This window comes from Salvelinus alpinus, chromosome 6 (genome assembly GCF_045679555.1).
Source record: "Salvelinus alpinus chromosome 6, SLU_Salpinus.1, whole genome shotgun sequence".
Lineage (NCBI taxonomy): Eukaryota > Metazoa > Chordata > Actinopteri > Salmoniformes > Salmonidae > Salvelinus > Salvelinus alpinus.
In genome coordinates, this window is record NC_092091.1 from 21,682,426 (window position 1) to 21,706,476 (window position 24,051).

At 47.4% G+C, this 24,051-nt stretch overlaps 1 protein-coding gene across 3 annotated transcripts in view; it reads right to left on the bottom strand.

Moving 5' to 3' along the window:
* LOC139578354 (transducin-like enhancer protein 4) overlaps positions 1-23,302 on the bottom strand; it is an 84,542-nt gene extending 61,240 nt beyond the window's left edge. For 2 of the 3 annotated variants that reach the window (XM_071405826.1, XM_071405823.1), the window contains exons 1-3: positions 22,190-23,302; positions 12,319-12,416; positions 10,930-10,993 (exon numbers count right to left, since the gene is read on the bottom strand). In XM_071405826.1, the coding sequence (XP_071261927.1) occupies positions 10,930-10,993; positions 12,319-12,416; positions 22,190-22,213 (186 nt within the window). In that variant the 5' untranslated portion in view covers positions 22,214-23,302. The remainder of the gene's footprint in view (positions 1-10,929; positions 10,994-12,318; positions 12,417-22,189) is intronic. The other variant, XM_071405824.1, reaches the window with a different exon arrangement.
* Positions 23,303-24,051: the final 749 nt, after the last annotated feature.

A 24,051-nucleotide genomic window follows, 5' to 3' on the forward strand; every position in this document is an offset into this window, starting at 1 on the left:
AGGTGGGCTGACCACTTTGAAGCACTACTCAATCAGACCACTCCATCCTGGAAGAACTGCCTGTCCGTCCACCCATTCAAGACTTCAACCATTTGCCAACCTTCTAGGAGGTGTTATCAGCTATCCATTCCCTCAAGAACAACAAGACCCCTGGTGCTGACAACTACTTAAGAAGGGAGGTTACTTCTGCACCAGAACGGTCCACCAGTGCATCACTGAGATTTGGGACCTGGAGATTGTCCCCCCAACAGTGGCGGGATGCAAACATTGTCACCATCTATAAGAACAAGGGTGACAAGTCCATCTGCGGCAACAGCCGGGGGATATCCCTTCTGGCAGTGGCCGGCAAGTTCGTGGCCAAGGTGATGCTACACATGCTGGTGAACAACATCACAGAGGAACTGCTGCCAGAGTCACAATGCGGCTTCAGAAAGAACAGGAGACGGTCGACATGATATTCACGGCACAGCAACTCCAGGAGAAGTAACGTGAACAACATCAGGACCTTTTCAATGGTCTTTGTCGACCTCTCCAAGGACTTCAACATTGTGAGCAGGGAACTACTATGGGGCATTCTACTCAAATGTGGCTGTCCAGACAAATGTGTCAACATCCTTTGCCAGTTCCATGATGGGATGATGGCTCCGATGGCCATAGGAGGGCAGGAGTCAGTGCCCTTTGGAGTAAGCATCAGTGTGAGACAGGGATGTGTGCTGGCACCGGTACTCTTTAACATCTTCCTCCTATGTGCCACCCAGCTTTTCCACAAAGTTGCAGTGTACTTCAGACTGGATGGAAACCTATTCAACATAAGGAGGCTCCAAGTAACCACCAAGGTTTTGACGGAGCGGGTTCTTGAGCTGCAGTATGCTGATGACTGTACTCTTGTGGCCCACACTCCAGAAGACCTTCAGTCCATCCTTGTAGCATCTATGAGGGTCTATAGCAGGATGGGACTGTCTATCAACACCACCAAGACAGAGGTGGTCTGCCAATGGAGATCCGGCCCTCTACCCACCATGCCTGTCTTCACCATTTAACATAAATCACTGACAATAGTCACGTCCTTCAAATACCTGGGCAGCATCCTCTCAGAGGGCTGCAGCATCGACCTCGGAATTCAAAATAGGATCAAGCAAGCATTTGCTGCCTTCGGGAAACTCAGAGGCAGGGTCTTCCAAAACAGGGATCTCCACCTCCACACCACAATCGCCGTCTGTCAAGCCGTCTGCATCACCACACTTCATTACAGCTGTGAAGACTGGGTCATTTACAGTCGCCACAACAAACAGCTCGAGCGATTCCACATAAGACGTCTGCAGCACATTCTGGGAATCACCTGGTGCAACCGTGTGCCCTATACAGAAATACTTGCTAAGACCAACTGCAAGAGTATGGAGGCCATGGTCACCCAGCACCAACTGCGCTGGCTTAGGCATTTCATTAGAATGTCTGAGGAGCACTTGCCACGGAAAATCCTGTATGGCCAGATACATCTTGGCCGGCGATCTGCAGGGGGGCAGATGAAGCACTACAAGGACCAGCTAAAAACATTGCTGAAGCAATGCAACATCAAACCCACAGACCTGGAGGATGCTGCTGTCGACCGTTCCACCTGGCGGCAGGTCTGCCAGAGCGGTGTACAGAGGTGGGAGGAGGAGAGGAGCACAAAGAGACAGCAAAACAGCTCAGGAGACATACAACCATGCCTACCCCCGCCAACACAGACTGCTTATGCCCCACCTGCAATACAGTTTGTGGATCTCAGATTGGACTCCACAGTCAAAGAATTCACTGTTAACTCAGAAGTGGAAGTCATCATCAGATACGATGGACTACCATAAGCAAGTCATTGGCTAACTAATCTCTTGTCATGTGATAGTCCTAAACCATCAACAACATCATCCCCACTCTGTCTTTCTATTCCTTTCTCTAACACTCACACACTCACATTCACACACACAGTCATCTGAGCAACCAACGCATTAAGCAATCAGTACTTCATTTCACTCAACCAGCTGCTCCTCTTTTCTATCTCTCTCTCTCTCCTTCCATTCATTTCAGAGTGTTTGCGCTCTCGTTTGCCCTTCCTCCATTTCAGTGACTCATCGTGTTGAGTGAGTGTCAAAGTGTCTCACCAGCCAGCCAGCCAGCCTGTGTCTTTACTATTCTGTTAAATCTCCAGACTTAAGAAGATGCTCTGTGGAGTGCATCTAATCCAAGGTGATTTGGCTAAATGGTATGTGTGTGAGTGTGTGAGTGTGTGTGTGTGAGTGTGTGAGTGTGTGTGTGTGGGTGTGTGTCCACGTAGACTGCATTGTTTATTAGCATCCCTCAGGTGGTGCCTGTCTCTCCACTTCTCGCTCTCCTCCCACACCAACAGATACCATCAGTGTATTAATACATTCATTAGCAAGCTTTACTCACATGTCCTTAAGACTGGTGAGGTCTGACTTTTAGCTCTGTAAACTCCACATTGAGAAATAACTAAAAGTAGATTTAGGATAGAAAATCTTTACTTCTTGATTCATCATCAGAGTTGGAGAAATATGACCAAATCCCAACCAAAATGGATTGACCTTGGCGTAGCCTTTCTCATTAGGCCTAGAGTATGAGGGGCATATTTTTATTTTACCAGGTAAGTTGACTGAGAACACATTCTCATTTACAGCAACAACCTGGGGAATAGTTACAGGGGAGAGGAGATGAATGAGCCAATTGTAAGCTGGGGATGATTATGGGGACTGTGATGATATGAGAGCCAGATTAGGAATTTAGCCAGGACCCCAGGGTCTTACAATAAGTGCCATGAGATCTTTAGTGACCAGAGAGAGTCAGGACACCTGTTTAACATCCCATCCGAAAGACAGCACCCTACACAAGGGATATTTTCTTAGACCAGAGGAAAGAGTGCCTCCTACTGGCCCTCCAACACCACTTCCAGCAGCATCTGGTCTCCCATCCAGGGACCAACCCTGCTTAACTTCAGAAGCAAGGTATTCTGCTGTCAATAAATGTCAATAGAGCCACCAGCAGCCAATCTTTGTAAAGATGTGTGTTCTGCTGTGTTCCTACATGTTACCAGACAATCGAGGCAGGTTGAAGACTCTTAAAACACAATCCTCCTGGCCCCTTTTTTTCTCCCTAAATCCTCAGCTCGCACTATCATATGTCATAGAAATGGTTAGCTTACCAGGGTGCATTCCTTTTACAATTCTATCCTCATCTCTCCCCCTCTGCCCTGGTTCTCTCCTTCCTCCCCTCCCCTCTTCTGACACTCAGACACTCCATCTCTCTCTCCATCTCCCTCTCTCCATCTCTCTTTCGCAATCTGTGACTGTAATGTTCCTGAAGAGAGCACAGTTTGTCAGGCTGAATCAGACAGATAAGCTGGGGGTGGAGTAAGCGGCTGAGAGTAGTGCATTAATCCACCCCTCTCACAAACAACCCCTCCCCCCTGCGGGGATGTATAGCACGCAAACACACATGAACACACAGGGTTATGGTGCATGTGACCACATGGATGGTCATTAAAACTGGACCACTGCAGACCCCCTCTATTCCAAACAGAAACACTACACACACACACAAACACACTCCTAAAACCCACAGAAATGACACAGACACATGCCAACCTCTGTCTCCCTGTCTCAGGCCTGACACTGACAGATACCTCTCATTCTCTGATCAGACAGTGAAATGTGTGCTCTTATTTAGGCCCAGGGCAGCCAAAAACGTGATTTGAGGTTGGAATAATACTGTGAAATTGTGAAAATTATGATAATGCCTTTTGAAAAGCCTGCCTGAAATTCAACCTGTTTGGGTAAGATGTCCTAGCAAAATTCTTGCTTGAGAAATATTTTTTACTTTTTACACACAATTTTTGTGATATCCAAATTGGTAGTTACAGTCTTATTCCATCGCTGCAACTCACGTACGGACTCGGGAGAGGCGAAGGTCGAGAGCCATGCGTCCTCCGAAACATGACCCTGTCAAGTCGCACTGCTTCTTGACACACTGCTCACTTAACCCGGAAACCAGCCGCACCAATGTGTCGGAGGAAACACAGTACACCTGGCGACCATGTCAGCGTGCATGGGCCCGGCCCGCCACAGGAGTCGCTAGAGTGCGATGGGATAAGGACATCCCGGCCAGGCAAACCCTCCCCTAACCCGGACGATGCTGGACCAAATGTGTCTCTCGGTCACGGCCGGCTGCGACACAGCCCAGGATCGAATCCAGATCTGTAGTGACACCTCAAGCACTGCAGTGCCTTAGGCCGCTGCGCCACTCAGGAGGACCCTTTTTTACCATTTTAATTGAAAACAATCACAGTCAGGTGCTTAATTATTACCCAGAAATGATTTGATATTGGGATAAAAATGGCTGCAAATACACAGATTTCAGGAGAGCTGTGAAATCTGAGCCCCATGAATCATAAATACAACAACCAGAAACAAGGCACCCGCAGACACCCTCTCGTGTCCATGTCTCTGTAGACTACCACAGAAGACTAACAGAGACGGCTTCCATATCTAACAGAGACGGGTTCCATAAAAAAGAAACCTCACTGCGTTTATTTTCAGCAAACTTAACGTGTAAATATTTGTATGAACATAACAAGATTCAACAACTGAGACATAAACTGAACAAGTTCCACAGACATGTGACTAACAGAAATTGAATAATGTGTCCCTGAACAAACGGGGAGTCAAAATCAAAAGTAACAGTCAGTATCTGGTGTGGCCACCAGCTGCATTAAGTACTGCAGTGCATCTCCACCTCATGGACCAGATTTGCCAGCTCTTGCTGTGAGATGTTACCCCACTCCTCCACCAACACACCTGCAAGTTCCCGGACATTTCTGGGGGGGAATGGCCCTAGCCCTCACCCTCCGATCCAACAGGTCCCAGATGTGCTCAATGGGATTGAGATCCGAGCTCTTCGCTGGCCATGGCAGAACACTGACATTCCTGTCTTGCAGGAAATCACGCACTGAACGAGCAGTATGGCTGGTGGCAGTGTCATGCTGGAGGGTCATGTCAGGATGAGCCTGCAGGAAGGGTACCACATGAGGGAGGAGGATGTCTTCCCTGTAACGCACAGCATTTAGATTGCCTGCCATGACAACGAGCTCAGTCCGATGATGCTGTGACACACCGCCCCAGACCATGACAGACCCTCCACCTCCAAATCGATCCCGCTCCAGAGTACAGGCCTCGGTGTAATGCTCATTCCTTCAACGATAAACGCGAATCCGACCATCACCCCTGGTGAGACAAACCCGCGACTCGTCAGTGAAGAGCAGTTTTTTGACAGTCCTGTCTGGTCCAGCGACGGTGGGTTTGTGCCCATAGGCGACGTTGTTGCCGGTGATGTCCGGTGAGGACCTGCCTTACAACAGGCCTACAAGCCCTCAGTCCAGCCTATTGCGGACAGTCTGAGCACTGATGGAGGGATTGTGCGTTCCTGGTGTAACTCGGGCAGTTGTTTTGTTGCCATCCTGTACCTGTTCTGCAGGTGTGATGTTTGGATGTACCGATCCTGTGCAGGTGTTGTTACATGTGGTCTACCACTGTGAGGACGATCAGCTGTCCGTCCTGTCTCCCTGTAGCGCTGTCTTAGGCGTCTCACAGTACGGACATTGCAATTTATTGCCCTGGCCACATCTGCAGTCCTCATGCCTCCTTACAGCATGCCTAACGCTCGTTTACGCAGATGAGCATGGACCCTGGGCATCTTTATTTTTGTGTTTTTCAGAGTCAGTAGAAAGGCCTCTTTCGTGTCCTACGTTTTCATAACTGTGACCTTAATTGCCTACCGTCTGTAAGCTGTTAGTGTCTTAACGACCGTTCCACAGGTGCATGTTCCTTAATTGTTTATGGTTCATTGAACAAGCATGGGAAACAGTGTTTAAACCCTTTACAACGAATATCTGTGAAGTTATTTGGATTTTTACAAATTATCTTTGAAAGACAGGGTCCTGAAAAAGGGACATTTCTTTTTTTTGCTGAGTTTAGCTTATGCATAAAGCTGCAGAGTGCGTTAATCAAACGTATAAAACACCACCCAACCCCTGCTGCCTGCTTATGCTTATGCTTTTACCTCGTTTTATGGAGGAAACATTCCAATATGCTGCTCCAAATTAATCCTGATGTCTATTCCATGCTCAACATCATCATCATTATCATCATCAGCCGAGTTATAAGTCATTCCCTGGAAGTAGTACGTTAGCGGGCGGGAACATCCCATACCTGGTTTTTAAAATGACAGAATAATGAATGGTAGGAGCAGTCTAAAGAAAGACTGGACTGCCTGTGCAAACAAGTCTTAAGGCTACTGTCTAACTACCTAAAATATATCCTTCTGGGTTAGCTCCACTGTGGAGCCACTGAGACCTTGTTACTTCACATTATTTACGTGTCTGTGCTCACGCTCTCTTTCTCTATCCCTCTCTTTTCCTCCCTTTCCATCTCAGCCACTCTATCTTTGTCATTCTCTGTCTCTCTCTTTTGGTGTTGTATCTCTCTCTCTCTCAGCCTCTCTTTTCTATTTTCTTTCTCTCACTTTCTCACTCCTGAGCCCCTGTCCCTGCCTTTCTCCCTCCCTCTCAAACTCCCTCCTTCTCACTTTCTGTTCCTTACACTCCCTCCCTCCAGATCACTGCCAATACAGTAGGCATCACAGACACAGATGGTAGAGACCATTCCTCAGAGCTAACCTCAACTCCAGCCATTCATGGGCTACTCTACATAACGTGTATGTACACCAATATACAGTGCTGTGAAAAAGTATTTGCCCCCTTTGTGATTTTCTCTATTTTTGCATATTTTTGATTCCGAATGTTATCCGATCTTCAACCAAAACCTAATATTAGATAAAGGGAACCTGAGTTTACAAATAACAAAAAAAAATTATACTTATTTTATTTATTCAAAAGTTATGCAACACCCAATTTCCCTGTGTGAAAAAGTAATTGCCTCTTTACACTCAATAACTGGTTGTGCCATTTTTAGCTGCAATGACTGCAACCAAATGCTTCCTGTAGTTCATCAGTCTCTCACATCACTGTGGAGGAATTTTGGTCCACTCTTCCATGCAGAACTGCTTTAACTCAGCGACATTTGTGGGTTTTCAAGCATGACCTGCTCATTTCAAGTCTTGCCACAACATTTCAATAGGGATTAGGTCTGGACTTTGACTAAGCCATTCCAAAAAGTATAATTTGTTGCTTTTTAACCATTTTCATGTAGACTTGATTGTGTGTTTTGGATCATCCAGGTCCTGAGGCAGCAAAGCATCCCCAAAGCATCACACTACCACCACCACGAACCACTGCATTTAACCATGGAAAGAGGTCTGGAAATATGGCTGAATATAAACAGTGTAGTTATTCCCTCCGCAAGGCAATTAAATAAGCGAAATGCAGATACAGATACAAAGTGGAGTCCCAATTCAACGGCTCAGACACGAGACCTATGTGGTAGGGTCTACAGGAAATCACAGACTACAAAATGAAAACCAGCTACGTCACGGACACCAACGTCACGCTTCCAGACAAAATAAACACCTTCTTCACCCGCTTTGAGGATAATACAGTGCAACCGTCGCGGTCCGCTAACAAGAACTACGCCCCCTTCCTTATCCGTGGCCGATGTGAGTAAAACATTTAAACGCATTAACCCTCGCAAGGCTGCTGGCCCAGATGGCATCCATAGCCACGTCCTCAGAGCATGCACAGACCAGCTGGCTGGTGTGTTTACGGACATATTCAATCGCTCCCTATCCCAGTCTGTTGTCCCCACATGCTTCAAGATGGCCACAATTGTTCCTGTACCCAAGAAGGCAAAGATAACTGTACTAAATGACTACTGCCCAGTAGCACTCACTTCTGTCATCATGAAGTGCTTTGAGAGACTAGTCAAGGATATCACCTCCATCTTACCAGCCCTCCTAACAGGTTCACAGACGATGCAATCGCCATCACACTGCCCTATCCTATCTGGACAAGAGGAATACCTATGTAAGAATGCTGTTCATTGACTACAGCTCAGCATTCAACACCATAGTACCATCCAATCTCATCATCAAGCTGGAGGCCCTGGGTCTCAACCTCACCCTGTGCAATTGGGTCCTGGACTTTCTGACGGGCCGCCCCCAGGTGGTGAAAGTAGGAAACAGCATCTCCACCTCGCTAACCCTCAACACTGGGGCCCCATAAGGGTGCATGCTCAGCCCCCTCCTGTATTCCCTCACCCACGACTGCGTGGCCATGCACGCCTCCAACTCAATCATCAAGTTTGCAGACGACACAACAGTAGTGGGCTCGATTACCAACAACGATGAGACAGCCTACAGGGAGGAGGTGAGGGCATGGTGTGGTGTCATGAAAACAACCTCTCAATCAACGTCAACAAAACAAAGGAGATGATCGTGGACTTCAGGAAACAGCATAGGGAGGACCCCGCTATCCACATAGAAGGGACAGCAGTGGAGAAAGTGGAAAGTTTTAAGTTCCTCAGCGTACACATCAACCAAAACTGAAATGGTCCACCCACACAGACAGTGTGGTGAAGAAGGCGCAACAGAAATTTCGCTTGTCACCCAAAACCCTGACTAACTTCCACAGATCCACAATCGAGAGCATCCTGTCGGGCTGTATCACAGCCTGGTACAGCAACTGCTCCGCCCACAACCGCAAGGCTCTCCAGAGGGTGGTGCGGTCTGCACAACGCATCACCGGGGTCAAACTACCTGCCCTCCAGGACACCTACACCACCCGATGTCACAGGAAGGCAAAAAATATCAAAGACAACAACCACCCGAGCCACTGCATGTTCACACCGCTATCATCCAGAGGCCGAGGTCAGTACTGATGCATCAAAGCTGGTACCGAGAGACTGAAGAACAGCTTCTATCTCAAGGCCATCAGACTGTTAAACAGCCATCACTAACTCAGGAGGCTGCTGTCTACATTGAGACCCAATCACTGGCCACTTTAATAAATGGATCACTAGTCACTTTAAACAGTGCCACTTTAAATAATGCTACTTTAATAATGTTTACATATCTTACATTACTCATATCACATGTATATACTGTATTTTATACCATCTACTGCATCTTGCCTATGCCGCTCAGCCATCGCTCATCCATATATTTATATGTACATATTCTCATTCACCCCTTTTTAGATTTGTGTCTATTAGGTAGTTGTTGGGGAATTGTTAGATTACTTGTTAGATATTACTGTCGGAACCAGAATCACAAGCATTTCTCTACACTCGCATCTGCTAACCATATATATGTGACCAATCAAATTTGATTTGATTTGTAAACCATGCTTGACCGTTGGTATGAGGTTCTAACTTTGAAATGCAGTGTTTGGTTTTTCGCCAGGCATAATGGGACCCATGTCATCCAAAAAGTTATACTTTTGACTCATCTGTCCATAGAACATTCTTCCAAGAGTCTTGATGATCATCCAGGTGCTTCCTGGCAAACTTGAGTAAACTTTTTGGACGAGATGGGCCCCATTATGCCTGGCAAAAATCAAACACTGCATTCCTCAGTAAGAACCTCATACCAACGGTCAAGTATGGTGGTGGTAGTGTGATGGTTTTGGGGATTCTTTGCTGCCTTAGGACCTGGACGACTTGCCTTATCAGAAGGAACCATGAATTCTGCTCTGTATCAGAGAATTCTACAGGAGAATGTCAGGCCATCTGTCTGTGAGCTGAAGCGCAGCTGGATCATGCAGCAAGACAATGATGTAAAACACACAATCAAAATGTCTACACAGAACCCAAAAGAGTACTACTGTACCTTGAACCAAAAAGGGTTCTCCTACGGGGACAGCCGAAGAACGCATTTGTAACCCTTTTTTCTAAGATTGTACATGTATATTGCACCTTCCCCAGCTATCCTCCATCTCTATGGAGACCAGGGAGTCCAACACTATGGAAAAGGCTTCATTCACACACGTTTTAGCCTATTTCTTCCTGCTGTTGACCAACAGTCCTGTGGTCACAAAGGTCATGACATTTAGTATGTATGCATGAGGGTTGATCAAATGTCGCTGACTGTCCCCCAGTCTATAACACAGAGTAAACTGTAGTCTCTCCTCACATTGGAGTAAAGGCTCCTACATATCTGTCCAACTACCGCCAACTCAACCATCCATCAAACCCTGCAAACGTGAAATCATCCATAAAGGACAGCCTCTCACAGTCACAGAGAACAGTGTGAATACTCTTAGTCTGAGGTAGTGTCTGTCTGTCTACCATTGTGCACTGCCCTTCCCCTTTCTCTCTGTCTCTCTCACTCACTTTCTTCCATCTCTCTCTCTCTCTCATTGATGAAATGGGAGCTGCTCAGCAGATGGTTCATATCATATTCAGGTTGTCCTCACTGTGTTTGTTCCACAGACATAGACATAGTTAATAACATACAAGTCTTTAGGCAGACAGACTGATGTGGAGGGGCTCAAGCTGTTGCAGAGGGAGTAGAGCGAGAGACAGAGAGAGAGAGAGGGATATGTTCTGCTTTTGGACAGTCTGAGAGTCTCATCCTCCTAACTCAAGATGATGCTCCTCAACAAGCTAGAATCAGGGATGGGCAACTCCAGTCCCCAGGGGACCTGATTGGTGTCACACTTTTGCCCCAGACCCAGCTAACACACCTGACTCCAATAATCAACTAACCCTGATCTTCAGTTTAGAACGCAATGACTTTAAATCAGCTGTGTTTGCTTGGGATGGGGAAAACATTTGGCCCCCGAGGACTGGAGTTGCCCATTCCTAGATAGTTTCCTATGTTGGTGTAATGGAGAGGGGTATTTTTGTAAAGCAAGACAGACAGGGCTTCCCTCTCCACGTTGTCTCATTGATGTCTGTGAACCAACGCTGGTGGAAATAGAATAGATCTTACCATGATGTAGTGTCTCTGCATCTCTGTCTTCTCACTGGCCAGCTTCTCACACTCCAGTTTCAGGCTGCGGAGAAAGAGGGAAAACACACACACACGTGTCAACAAACTGATCTAAGGCAGGACCTACCCTGCTGCAGCTCAACCTGAATCTCTCCTTTGTGTCAAAGCTGAAAAAGGTTATGGGTCTAGATCAATTAGACAGAGAGACCGATGGGATCCAGGCTGCTGAGAACAATGCTAGTTTCAACACACTGTTCACTGCTGTGACCGAGAGAGTTATGGCCATGAGTATTCAGCTCATGGTGTGAAGCTGGGCTCTCAGCACCAAGGTCACAGTCTGGAGGTCAACTCTACTCTGCTAACACTCTGATAAAACAGACACTCTGCTATGATATGGAAGAACAGACCAATATCACCACACCCTGCTAGCCTGTGACATCGAGCGTAGGAGTCGGTAAAACAGCACAAACAGATCTGGGACCAGGCTTGCACCCTGCCACTGTGCCAGGTGGACTATGATGGATAAGATTAGAATCACTACCTGCATTTGACCTGTGTATGACTGTGTTATATCAACCTTATAGTTCACTGCACCCATCCTTGGCTTTCACATACATCAAGTGCAGTATTATTAAGCCTGACGTGTAATATTCCACAGAATAATAAGTGGAGCAGTAGAAGTGTGACAGTGGTTCCCAGGGGGATCCCCCAGTCCTTTAGAGAGAGGAGGGGCAGTTCCCCCCTGAGGTACACGCATTCATATAGGACACAATCCTCAGACACACAGATAGCACAGACCTTTACTTCTATTGTGTATTAATGTTTATGACATACAATATCACACAACTATAGTTCCTTTTTAAATATAGATACATATATTTATTTTTTATTTAACTAGGCAAGTCAGTTAAGAACAAATTCTTATTTACAATGACGGCCTACACCGGCCAAACCCAGACGTCTCTGGGCCAATTGTGCACCACCCTATGGGACTCCCGATCACGGCTGGTTGTGATACAGCCTGGATTCGAACCAGGGTGCTTGTAGTGACACCTCACCACTGAGATGCAGTGCCTTAGACCGCTGCGCCACTCGGGAGCCCAATATATATCGTAGGTAGCGCAGTGGCAGAGATGGAGATCCATGTAGTCTTTTCCCCACTGTATGGTGTGTCATATGTCATAAACATCAACACAGAATAGAAGTAAAAGTCTGTGCTATCCATGTATCTGTGTGTCTGAAGATGGGAGTTTTGAGTTACATACATGGATTTTACGTTAGGATTGTGCCTACATATGCCTGCATGGGGTAAGATGGAGGGTGGTGTGTATATACTATCTGTATAGTCTATAAGGGGGAGGTGGAGGGTAGTGAGTGAGTATACAGCACCTGTGGTACTGGGCCTGGAGGAACTGGAACTCCTCCTTGATGCGGTCCAGGGTCTCCAGGACTGTGAACTTGAAAGACTGGCCAGGCTGAATAGGGACCTGGGGGAGAGAAAAGAAAGGAGAGAGGAAAGAAGAAGGGAGAGTAAGGTCACTTCAACACACATCATAAAACATTGTCCTTGCACTCTTTATCTCTCCGCACCCCTCTTTCACAAACACTCTCTCACTCTTTCTCTCCAACCACCCTCTTCTTCTCTCCCCTTTCCTCCTCCTCTCTCACTCCTAATGACTGTCTCCCTCCCCCTCTCACATTAGCATCTCTCTCGCCTCTCCTCTCCTCCCTCTCTCCTCCCTCTCCTCTGCTAGGATGCTTTTTGCTAATGTATTCTTGCCTACAAAGCACTGAGAAGGGAAAACGTCAAATGAATAACTCATGGTGAATCACAAACATTAAAACGGCACTGTCTTTCACCTGCTAAAAGCAAAGAATCTCAACAAACGCCCCCCAGGAGGACCCTGCTCCCCCCTGAAGCCTGTCTGAAGCACTTTATGTGTTGTTCCCCTCGCTGTGTAGTTGGGGGAACACAAACACAGCAGGGATGTTGTTTTAGAGGCAGGGCGATATAACCGGGTAGAGGGTGGGAGGGACTAGGTAGCTGACTAGTGGTGGCTATTCAGCAGCCTGATGGTCTGGGGGTAGAAGTTATTGGCCAGTCTTTCCGTTTTTGCCATGATGCTCCTGTACTGCCTGCATCTGAGTCATGGAAGTGGGATGAACAGTTCGTGGCTCGGGTGAATGGGGTCCCTGATGATCTTCTTGGCCTTCCTGCGACACCTGGTGTTGAAGGTGTGCCCCCAATGGTGCATTCGGCTGAGCGTTTCACCTTCTGTAGCACCTTACGGTTTGCGGCGGTGGAATTGTGTTGCAGCTTAACAGTATGCTCTTGATGGTGCGCCTGTAGAACACTGAGGGCCCTCGGAGACAGGTCGAATTTCTTCAGCCTCCTGAACTTGAAACTTTTGACCGTCTCCATGGCAGGGCTGCCATTGATGAGGATCGGGATGTGCCCAGCCTGGTTCTTCCTGACGTCCACAATCAGCTCCTTTGTTTTGCTGACGTTGAGCGAGAGGTTGTATACCTGGCACCAAGCCGTCAGAGTGCCTAGCTCCTCCCACTAGGCCGTCTGGTCATTGTTGATAATCAGGCCTACTACTGTTGAGTCGTCAGCAAACTTGAAGATGGAGTTCGACCTGTGTGAGGCCACGCAGTTGTGGGTATACAGGGAGTACAGGAGGGGACATAGGACGCAACCTTGTGGGGCCCCCGCGTTGAGGATCAGTGTGGAGGAGTTAATGTTGCCTACATTCACCATCTGGGGATGGCGCGTCAGGAAGTCCAGGACCCAGTTGCATAGGGAGTTCGGTCCCAGGGCCGTGAGCTTTGTGGTGAGCTTAGAGAGCACTATGCTGTAGTCGATGAACAGTGTCCTCACATATGCATTCATTTTCTCCAGGTGGGTGAGGGTAGTGTGCAGTGAAATGGCGATTGCGTCGTCCGTGGATCTGTCGGGGCGGTAGGTGAATTGGAGAGGGTCGAGTGTGTCAGGGAGGGAGGAGGTGATGTGGTCATTGACGAGCATCTCAAAGCACCACACGGTGACGGGGGTGAGTGCTATGGGTCGGTAATCATTCAGTTCAGTTACATTCCCTTTCTTGGGGACTTTATAGCTGAGGGGATGGAAGTGTCGTGAGGGAGGGACATACTACTGAAACATACAAACAGGTGCGTACACACACACGCGCTGAGCTGACACGCAACAAGCCCTTGTGCTAAATGGGGGCTACGCACAAAAAGCCTGAGACGCACACACGCAAAAATGAATGCACACAACTGAGGCTAAAAAGATAATGCATGTCAGTGTTATTCAACCACATGCTCCAGATCAGTGGCATAGGCTGCTTCAAATCAAAACACATTTTATTTGTCACATTTAGCAGATGTTATTGCAGGTGTAGCGAAATGCTTGTAAAACTTCACCTCACACGCCCTGACCGGACTTTAGTCTGCACAACTCTATCTGTCCATCTCTCTCTCCCTCCTCTCATTCCCTCACTCCATCTCTCTCTCTCACCACACCCACCCCTGAGAGCCAATACCAGACCTCTCCCCTTTGCCCTTCTCCGCTCCACCTCTTTACCCTCTAACTTCTCTCCCCCTTTTTCCTCCCCCTTTCTTTCCACAGAATAGGGTGTGAATCCTGTCTGTCCAGAGTCTAGCTAGGCGGCTAAAAGATTGCAGGTTTCAGTAGGAGCTTAATTAGTCTAGACAAGAAAATTAAATTAAATTTCAATTAGGCTAATGGTGGAGGTCAGACACTCTTTGGTCTTTCCAGTAATTAATCTGCGGGTTGTGCAGCTCAGTTTGTGCCTAGTGCTGTGGCTATGTGGCGGTTTCCTGGACCGACGGCTTCAACTCAGTACACAACCCCGGTGGGGGAGGGGCGGCTGCCGACGGAGCCCCACTGACCTTCATTCATACTACACTGGTCTGACACACACACAGGGGTGGGGGGAGGGAGGGGGATAGACTGCGCTAGAGAAGAGACGGCCTAACAAATCCTCTGACCACTAGACAGTGGACCACCACAGACTACATTCCAGACCGACGACTGTCCATTTTATATCAGCACTCACAATAACACATTCCTCAATGCAGTCCGGTTTTCTGTATGGGTCAGGTTGTGAGTGATATAACTACAGACCCAGCGTGTTCTGGTCTCAGAGCATCCTGGGGGAGTGGGGGGTGGGGGGAGTGAGGGGGGAGTCTCCTCGCCTCTCTCTCAGTGTGGCTCAGTTGGGCCCTGGTGGTGTCAGACAGCATGGGGGATCCTGAAACACCAAACAGATCCGGTTAATCTGGGAGAGGAGGGAGGGGGTAGACAGACAGGCCAGCCATGTGGGACGACAGCATTCAATCACAATTTAGAGGAGCTGAAACTGGAGCAAGTTGAGCCGAGAATTTAGAAGGATTATCCATGGGTGCGGGGGGGGGGGGGGGGGGGGGCGAGGGGAGAGACTGGGCTAGGAGATCACATAACAGTACAGAGCCAGCAGCCGGGCCACAGCCCTCCCTACTCCTCTCTCCATCCGTCCTCTCATCACTCCCCCTAATCTGTCCATCAATCACTGGGGGAAACATTTGATTTAGGCTGCTGTTTCTGGGCTGAAACAGATGTGGGTCTGGGACTGATCGGGACTGCAGAGCATCTGTCTGCTCTGTGGCACACTTTCTGTTCTGCCACCCCGCCCGCTCCCTCTCTCCCTCAATCTTTCTCTTTCCATCTCCCTCTCTTGCTCTCTCTCTGTCTTTCTCACTCACTCTCTGTCTCTCTGTTTCAGACAGGCTGGGGAGAGAGATGTTCAGAGGGGCATGAAATAATAATTTGCTGGTGAAATATTTAGGGTAAAGGCACATGAATAGATGAAGAGTACCACTTGTAGAAGGGAAGTGTTAATGTGATCTTGGGTGTAGGGGACGTGTGTGTATGTTTGTGTGGGTGGGTGTGTCCTCCACATCACTCCTGTTCTCTCTTTTTATTTCTCCCTCCACTCTCTCTCCTCTCCTCTTCTGTCCCCCTTTCTCCTCTCCTCTTCTGTCCCCCTTTCTCCTCTCCTCTGGGTGTCCGCCTCTCTCCTCTCGGTCTGGTGTCTCCATCTCTACTGTCCCCCTCTCTCCTCTCGGTCTGGTGTCTCCATCTCTTCTGTCCCCCTCTTTCCTCTCGGTCTGGTGTCTCCATCTCTTCTGTCCCCCTCTCTCCTCTCGGTCTGGTGTCTCCATCTCTTCTGTCCCCCTCTCTCCTCTCGGTCTGGTGTCTCCATCTCTTCTGTCCCTCTCTCTCCTCTCGGTCTGGTGTCTCCATCTCTTCTGTCCCCCTCTCTCCTCTCAGTCTGGTGTCTCCATCTCTTCTGTCCCCCTCTCTCCTCTCTGTCTGGTATCTCCATCTCTTCTGTCCCCCTCTCTCCTCTCGGTCTGGTGTCTCCATCTCTTCTGTCCCCCTCTCTCCTCTCGGTCTGGTGTCTCCATCTCTTCTGTCCCCCTCTCTCCTCTCGGTCTGGTGTCTCCATCTCTTCTGTCCCCCTCTCTCCTCTCGGTCTGGTGTCTCCATCTCTTCTGTCCCCCTCTCTCCTCTCGGTCTGGTGTCTCCATCTCTTCTGTCCCCCTCTCTCCTCTCGGTCTGGTGTCTCCATCTCTTCTGTCCCCCTCTCTCCTCTCGGTCTGGTATCTCCATCTCTTCTGTCCCCCTCTCTCCTCTCGGTCTGGTGTCTCCATCTCTTCTGTCCCCCTCTCTCCTCTCGGTCTGGTGTCCATCGCTTCTCCTTCCTGCAGGAGTTCTAGAGCTCTGGTCTGGGTCTGTCCTGTGTAAAAAGGCTGGTTGATGGATAACAGGCTCCAGGAGGCACGGCTTTGTAGGGACTAGGGTTAGCGGGATGGGACACACCCACCAACGTCCTAAAAAGAGTAGTGGATCAGGACACACACTTTCAAGGCAGTCAGCAGCAGCATCTTAGCTGGAACGGAGCCCTCCTTTAATACTTGAATGTTTTGAGTCATTTGAGTCATTTAGCAGATGCTCTTATCCAGAGCAACTAGGGTTAAGTGTCTTGCTCAAGGGCACAGACAGATTTTTCACCTTTTCGGCACGGGGATTCGAACCAGTAACCTTTTGTTTACAGGCCCAACACTCTTACTTGCTAAGCTACCTGCCGCCCTTTGATAACATGGCTCCAGCCAGCCTGTCACTTAGTCACAATACATTGTGGTGAGAGGCAAAAGCCACTGCCATACAATACTGGATTAGAAATGGAGGGATTAGCAGTGAAAAGAGGGCTTGGAGTGGATCCAAAATTTGGTCAGATCAGCTCTTTTTATAAAAAACAACAAAGGCTTTGACTGAGGGGAGAATGAGCGTTAGGATTGGAGAACACAGTTAATTTGGATTGATGTGTTCATACTTGACTTCATAAGAACCAGCTTGTTATCAGAAATGTAAACAGGTAACAGTATGGATAAAGATGATGGTTACATCTGCCAGAAAATATCCATGATGTACCTGTATTTCATTAAAATCCTGAGGCGCGAACAGAACAACAAGCTCCACAATACAGATGTATCCAGAGGAGAACAACCTAGAAGCAAGAGAGAGCTAACGCACGCACAGCACCACTCGCCCTAACCTAATTAAGGGAACATATGTGATTTGTGCAGCCAGATATTTGGCGTTGGTTTGTTTACTTGGCTGTAAAAACAAAGTGTTACCCTGAGAGACGCAGAGAAGTGAGACCAGACCCAGTACACACAGCCCCAAGCTAGAGTATTAATATGGGCCTAATGGTCAGGAGGTGGAACACAGAGGCCAGACTTAAGGCTAGATGTACTAGGCAGATGAGAGATTACTAATACTTAAAAAGCACAGTTTGTGAAAATCTACTCTCTGCCGACCCTGAATAGTCACGGGGAGTATGAACTCTTCTGCTGCCACTCCAGCTCTGCCAGAGAACAGAATGTAGTAGAGTTACACACACACACACACACACACACACACACACACACACACACACACACACACACACACACACACACACACACACAGCTGTAACATTGGCCCCCTGGTGAGCAGTTAGTAGCAGGCTCTCTGCCCCTGCCGTATACACACACACCGGACCTGTGTCCCTGTCTGCCTGCGGTAAGTCCCCTCCTGTGTGAGTCTACTTCCATTAGATCAGGATCAGTCCAGGGCAAGATCAACTCTCTCCAGACAACTATCACAACAGTCTCTGGAGGAGGGGGGGGGGGGGGGGGGGGGGTCGTTCAGTCAACACACACACACTCAGTCTAAGCGTGCAGGAGCTAATGTCCACCACCGAAGCCTGCTCCATCCCAAAAAACTAAACTGCACCAACAACAATATGTAAACTACAAGGATTCCCTCTGTGTTCAACATCGTGTAATGCCATGTTCATTTCAGGCCATGCTGTGAGTCCCTACAGGTAAAGACAGAGTGGTCTAGTCAGTGGATGCACTGAGAATCAGCTAGTGTTTCACAGACCTCAAAGTAGACTTCAGCTTTAACACAAAGATTACCAGATGACCTACCATACCACTAACTTTAAACTCATTAAGGGGGTAGCAGTGGTCGTGTGCTACCTACTCTGTCTATGTAGATAAGGACGGTGTCCATCCCACCATCTGTCCACTCTCAGGTCTGCCTCCCATTACATTTACACCCCGCCCTGAATGGAAGCCAGGGCGGGATCAGCTAGCGGCGGCTCCCCGCATGCGCGATTCATTTGCAGTCTGGACGCGGAGGGGTGAACATCTCCTGCTCTGACTGCAGCTGGGAGGGACTGCTGCGCGAGGACTGGGCCGCCTGTGAGTGCTTTGGGACGGGGGTGGGGCCCACGGCACCACCCGCTGCTCGTTGAGAAGAGTAAGAAAGATACGTGCTTTCACGTCAGAGTCTCCAAAAGTCTCCAATAACACCAGAAAAAGTCACTAGATTTGTCGCTAGTGGCTTTTTTGAAAATGTGTCGCTATAGGGTTCTGAATACTCGCTAAATATAGCGACAAAGTCGCTAAGTTGGCAACACTGCACAGCTTTCCTATTTTGACAGCAGAAGCCGGCAATAGGCGAATATCACAACACTGGCAGGTAAGTTATACTGTGAAACACTATCATTCCACTATTACTGTAGATATATTATGGACATTTTCTAAAATTACAATGCAAAAATACAAATCCTATTTGTAGTACCTTTTATGTTGTTTTTGAACAACCTACAAATATGGTAGGCTTAATGTAATAATGAGAGAGATAGAACAAACAATAGCAAGATAGAAACATCTAATGAGAAATTTGAACAAACCTGACTGTTGAGCAAAGCATTATGACATAAAATGCATTGATGCAAGACCGCAAATGTTTTTTTTTTAATGCCAAAAGTCTAATCCTTATCATTTAAATAACATAAAAGCATTAAGACAAATTCAGTTATGAAAGTATTTCACAAATATTCTGTGTTTAATGTCCTAAATTTGCTGCATTTAAATGGGAACAATTATGTAAGTCAGAGTCTATGCTATTTTCAATCACAACTTTATTCTAAAATGACAAATAAGTGACATTGAGCAAACAATACCAAGATGGAAAAATCGAAACATGAAATAAAACGGTGTGTAACCTAGTTGGCCTGGACCTATTTCCATATTACTCTAGCAATGTCAACCTACCTTCAAGGCCTAGTAGCCTAATAAGAGAGGATTAGGCAAAAATGCAAATCAGTTTATAATTATCCAGTTCTTATCCAGCAGAGTAGCTTGCTCTGTCTGCAGCCCATGATGATTTACAACCCATTGCACGATGCACAGCCAGCGAGGCTCTTTGACTGTGTCACTTGCTCTACCTGCGCGCTTCGGCACACATAGACATGCCCACACACACACACACACACACCTCTTTCGTGCCACAGATCCACTAAATATATTTTGTCAATGTGGGGATTTATCTCATCCCTCTCATAGCATGCAAGCTCACGGTGGGATCTTTTAAAAACTTGTTTCGGAGGGGGGTGGGGTGGGGGGGCAATAGCAGGCTATACCAGAGTATATCACAATGTTTAATGAGTGCATAATCACGTTGACATCACCCAACCCTAGTTCACAGAGCAGTCCCTAACTTCAGATAACACTAGCCACAAGAATCCAGTGGAACCAATTTATGTTTCTGTTTGCCTTGTAAATCAGCCCTGGGTTTAACCCTTTAGGAGGACCGCTTAACAGATAACAATGTCCCTGTTCTGCCACAGGAGTCAACACAACACAGTGCTGTTGCCATGTCTGTGTGGTTTATGTTTTCAGTTACTTATCATTTCAAAAGGCCAGTGACATTGTGAGTGACAGGGGAGATAGAGGCCCTTCCTCCTCTTTTTTGTCTCGGATGGTGCATACAGGATTTATACAGACACCGCTAGTCAAGTCCAGTGAGTCTGACGTTTAAATTATCTGGACATTGATATGTTAATTTGATACAAAAGAAGACATTAATTCATAGGATATTAATAGTATAACAAGATGAGGCTTGGGATACACACAAAACATGACTACCTTCGGAAAATGAGACGCAAAGAAACTAGTCTCTTGACAGTAATAGGTACAAGGGGCTATTTCAAAGTCTACACAGTCACCCTCTTTTCCTCGTTCTCTCTCAAGCTCACACGCGGGCACACGTTCCTTGCACCCTCACTCTGTGCTGTAGATCCCATTACACTGGCAGCAGCAGTATGTATTGATCTGTTAAGGTTGGCTCAATCTGGGACCGAACTTTATCACAAACACTGTACAACTCTGAACAAAACCTCTGAACTGTGACTGAGTATAGTCCTATTTCCAGTGTGATCTCCTACTCATTTCCATTTCTAATTCACAATGCCTTGGTTCTCTCTCAATCTTGCTTCCATTCTATTCCACTGATTTGCATTCTTTCTGTACATATAATTGATTTCACATGCCCCCTCTTCTGAAAATGTCACCTATAATTCTCTGTGATTGCATGCTGAAAGCTAAGTGTTCACTGACCCATTTGCACCAAATACAAAGACATGGACAACAAATCTGACTATAGAAACTAGACCTCGGCCTCCCGAGTGGCTCAGCGGTTTAAGGCACTGCATCGCAGTGCTAAATGCATTACTACAGACCTGGTTCATTCTGGGCTGTGCCACAACCGGCCGTGGCCGGGAGTTCCATAGGACGGTGCACAATTGGCCCAGCGTCGTCTGGGTTAGGGGAGGATTTGGCCGGTGGGGCTTTACTTGACTCATTGCGATCTAGCGACTCCTTGTGGCGGGCCGGGTTCCTGCAGGCTGACTCCGGTTGCCAGTTGAACAGTGTTTTACTCCAACACATTGGTGTGGCTGGCTTCCGTTAAACTGGCGGGTGTTAATAAGGAGCGCGGTTAGGCAGGTCATGTTTTGGAGGACGCATGACTCCACCGTCGCCTCTCCCGAGCCCGTTGGGAAGTTGCAGCAATGAGACAAGATCCAAAATTGGGGAGAAAAAGGGGGTAGTAAAAAAACAAATAATAATAATAAATATATATAACTACACCTTGTCTCTCTCTATCCGCCTCTCTCGCGGATAGATGGTTTTGTATGGTCAAAACCATCCCCTCTTCCAGCTTCATCCTTCAGTTCCTAACACTGTAGTTTAGTAAATAATGAGAGGAGGGTGGTAGGGGGAGAGGTGACTGAAGGGAATACCTTCCACTGCCTTCTAAGACACTATCCCTGGACACGTAAACACAGATACAGAGCGCACACACACAGAAGCGTTTGTTTTACTATCCAAACAATTGATTTCCATTCAAAATCCGATTTTTCTTAACTTTAACCTCAACCCTAACCTTAACCCCAAACCTCACCCTAATTCTAACCCTAATTCTAACCCCTAAGCCTAAAATAGACCTTTTTCCTTGTGAGGACTGGCGAATTGTTCCCACAAGGACAGTAAAACCACACACACCCCCCTGTCTTTCCCCTGTCAGCTGCACCCAGGGGCTGTTGAGAGGTAGTTGAAAGGTAGTTGTGTGGGTGGCATAGCTGACTCTCACTTCATTTGTGTGTGTGTGTGTGTGTGTGTGTGTGTGTGTGTGTGTGTGTGTGCGACTGCTTGCGTGTGTTTGTGTATGTGTGTGTGTTAGAGGGACTCTCTTCATACACCCTAACTGTTCCATGTCTCTGCCCTCTCAGTGTAGTCCCTGTCTCAATCTCTGTCCCTGAGCAGTAGTCAGATAAAGAGAAAAAGAGGAGCGACTTACCGGATGCCTGCCCTGAGGGTACATGGTCCCAGGAGAGATGTTCAGTCTGTTTGATTATCAGGTCAGAGCCTGTCCCCTGGCCCTCCACTCCTCTGCCCACCACCAGGAACACAGCCCAGTCCAGATCTTTCCCACTGCTTTGGTCTGGTCTCAGGCAAGGTTGGAGAGAGCAGTCCTCCCTCCTGCCCAGTCCTGCTCTCTTCTCTTCTTTCCGTTCAGCTCTGCTCTGTCTGTCCCTGTCCGACACGGAGTCTGTCGACACAGCTGGGAGAGCTCTGTCAGTGCATCCGTCAAACAGGTCTCACGGTAAAACAAATCCCCACACTAACACTTTGGCTCCTTTTCCTTCTTCCCGTTTCCTCGGTGTAACCAAAGTCTCACTCTGGTTTCTCTCTTCCTCTCTCCGTCTCTCTCGCTCTGTGATCAGTTGGAGTCCACACGCACTGACATGGCAGTGAAGCTTGAGCGTTACACCCAAGTACCCCCCCTTTCCTGTCCCTTCACCAACCCCTCCAACAAGATACAAACACTACACTCCTCCATTCAAATTCACCTACAATCTACAGTACCTCCAGTCCCTCTTCTTCTCATAGGAGAGAACAGAACCTTAAACTGAAGGGTTGTGTTGTCTGTTGGAATACAAAATTTAAAAAAGAGGGAGAAAAACTATGACAGAGAGCGAGCTTTGCTTTTAATCTAAATGTTAAAAAAAAAATTAAACAGGAAAGAACAGCAGGTCACTAGAAGATCCAGTAGGATTTTCAGCCGGGAGCCCTGGACTGTAATATATTGTGCCTGTTGGCTTCAACATAAACAAGACAGCCTGCTAAAGCTCCCCTTAAGGTGGAGCGGCTGAGATAGAGACACACCGACATGGAGATAGATAGAGATCCCCTTTCAATTGTAGTCAGATGGACAAAGCAATCAGCCATGCACAAAGAGACAGGCGCAAACAGAAAGACACATCCTTACACACTATCGTTATAGATACGAGTGCAGCCACACTCGTAAACGAACCACTCACACAAACACAAAAACACACACAAACGCATAATTAGTCATTCTGAAGAGATGAAAGGTATGTCAGTATTCTAGTTCATACACGCACACACACTGACGACACACACACTGACGACACACACACTGACGAGAGAGAGAGAGAGAGAGAGAGAGAGAGAGAGAGAGAGAGAGAGAGAGAGAGAGAGAGAGAGAGAGAGAGAGAGAGAGAGAGAGAGAGAGAGAGAGAGAGAGAGAGAGAGAGAGAGAGAGAGAGAGAGAGAGAGAGAGAGAGAGAGAGAGAGAGAGAGAGAGAGAGAGAGAGAGAGAGAGAGAGAGAGAGAGAGAGAGAGAGAGAGAGAGAGAGAGAGAGAGAGAGAGAGAGAGAGAGAGAGAGAGAGAGAGAGAGAGAGAGATTTCACAGATTTCAATACCCCTGTATTTATTTGAATGTCATGAAGAAAATAGTCCTTTCAGTACATAAATGTATCCTCAGCAAAGAACTGGGTCTACAAAACATAGGCTATGTTAAACATGCAATGTCGAAAAATGTCTCAAGACATACTAATAATGTAGCGGTTATTTCTGCCCAGATTGTTATTTAAATCCATAAGTCTGTACTCCCACTGTTTGCCTATAGGCTTGATGAGTTTACAGAGGGCGGCTTCACTGTTGAACTTGATCAACCAGGAATTAATCCCTTATGATTGAACATCCCCCTCTCATCGCTTCCAAGACTCTTACCAGGAAAGAACACACAGACAGACACGCACTCTTTACAGAATCTTGAAAAAGAGGTCACCTAGTAACAAGTAAAGCTCTTTCCATTTTTACAGAACATAAGTTTACAGTAACTAAGGCATTTG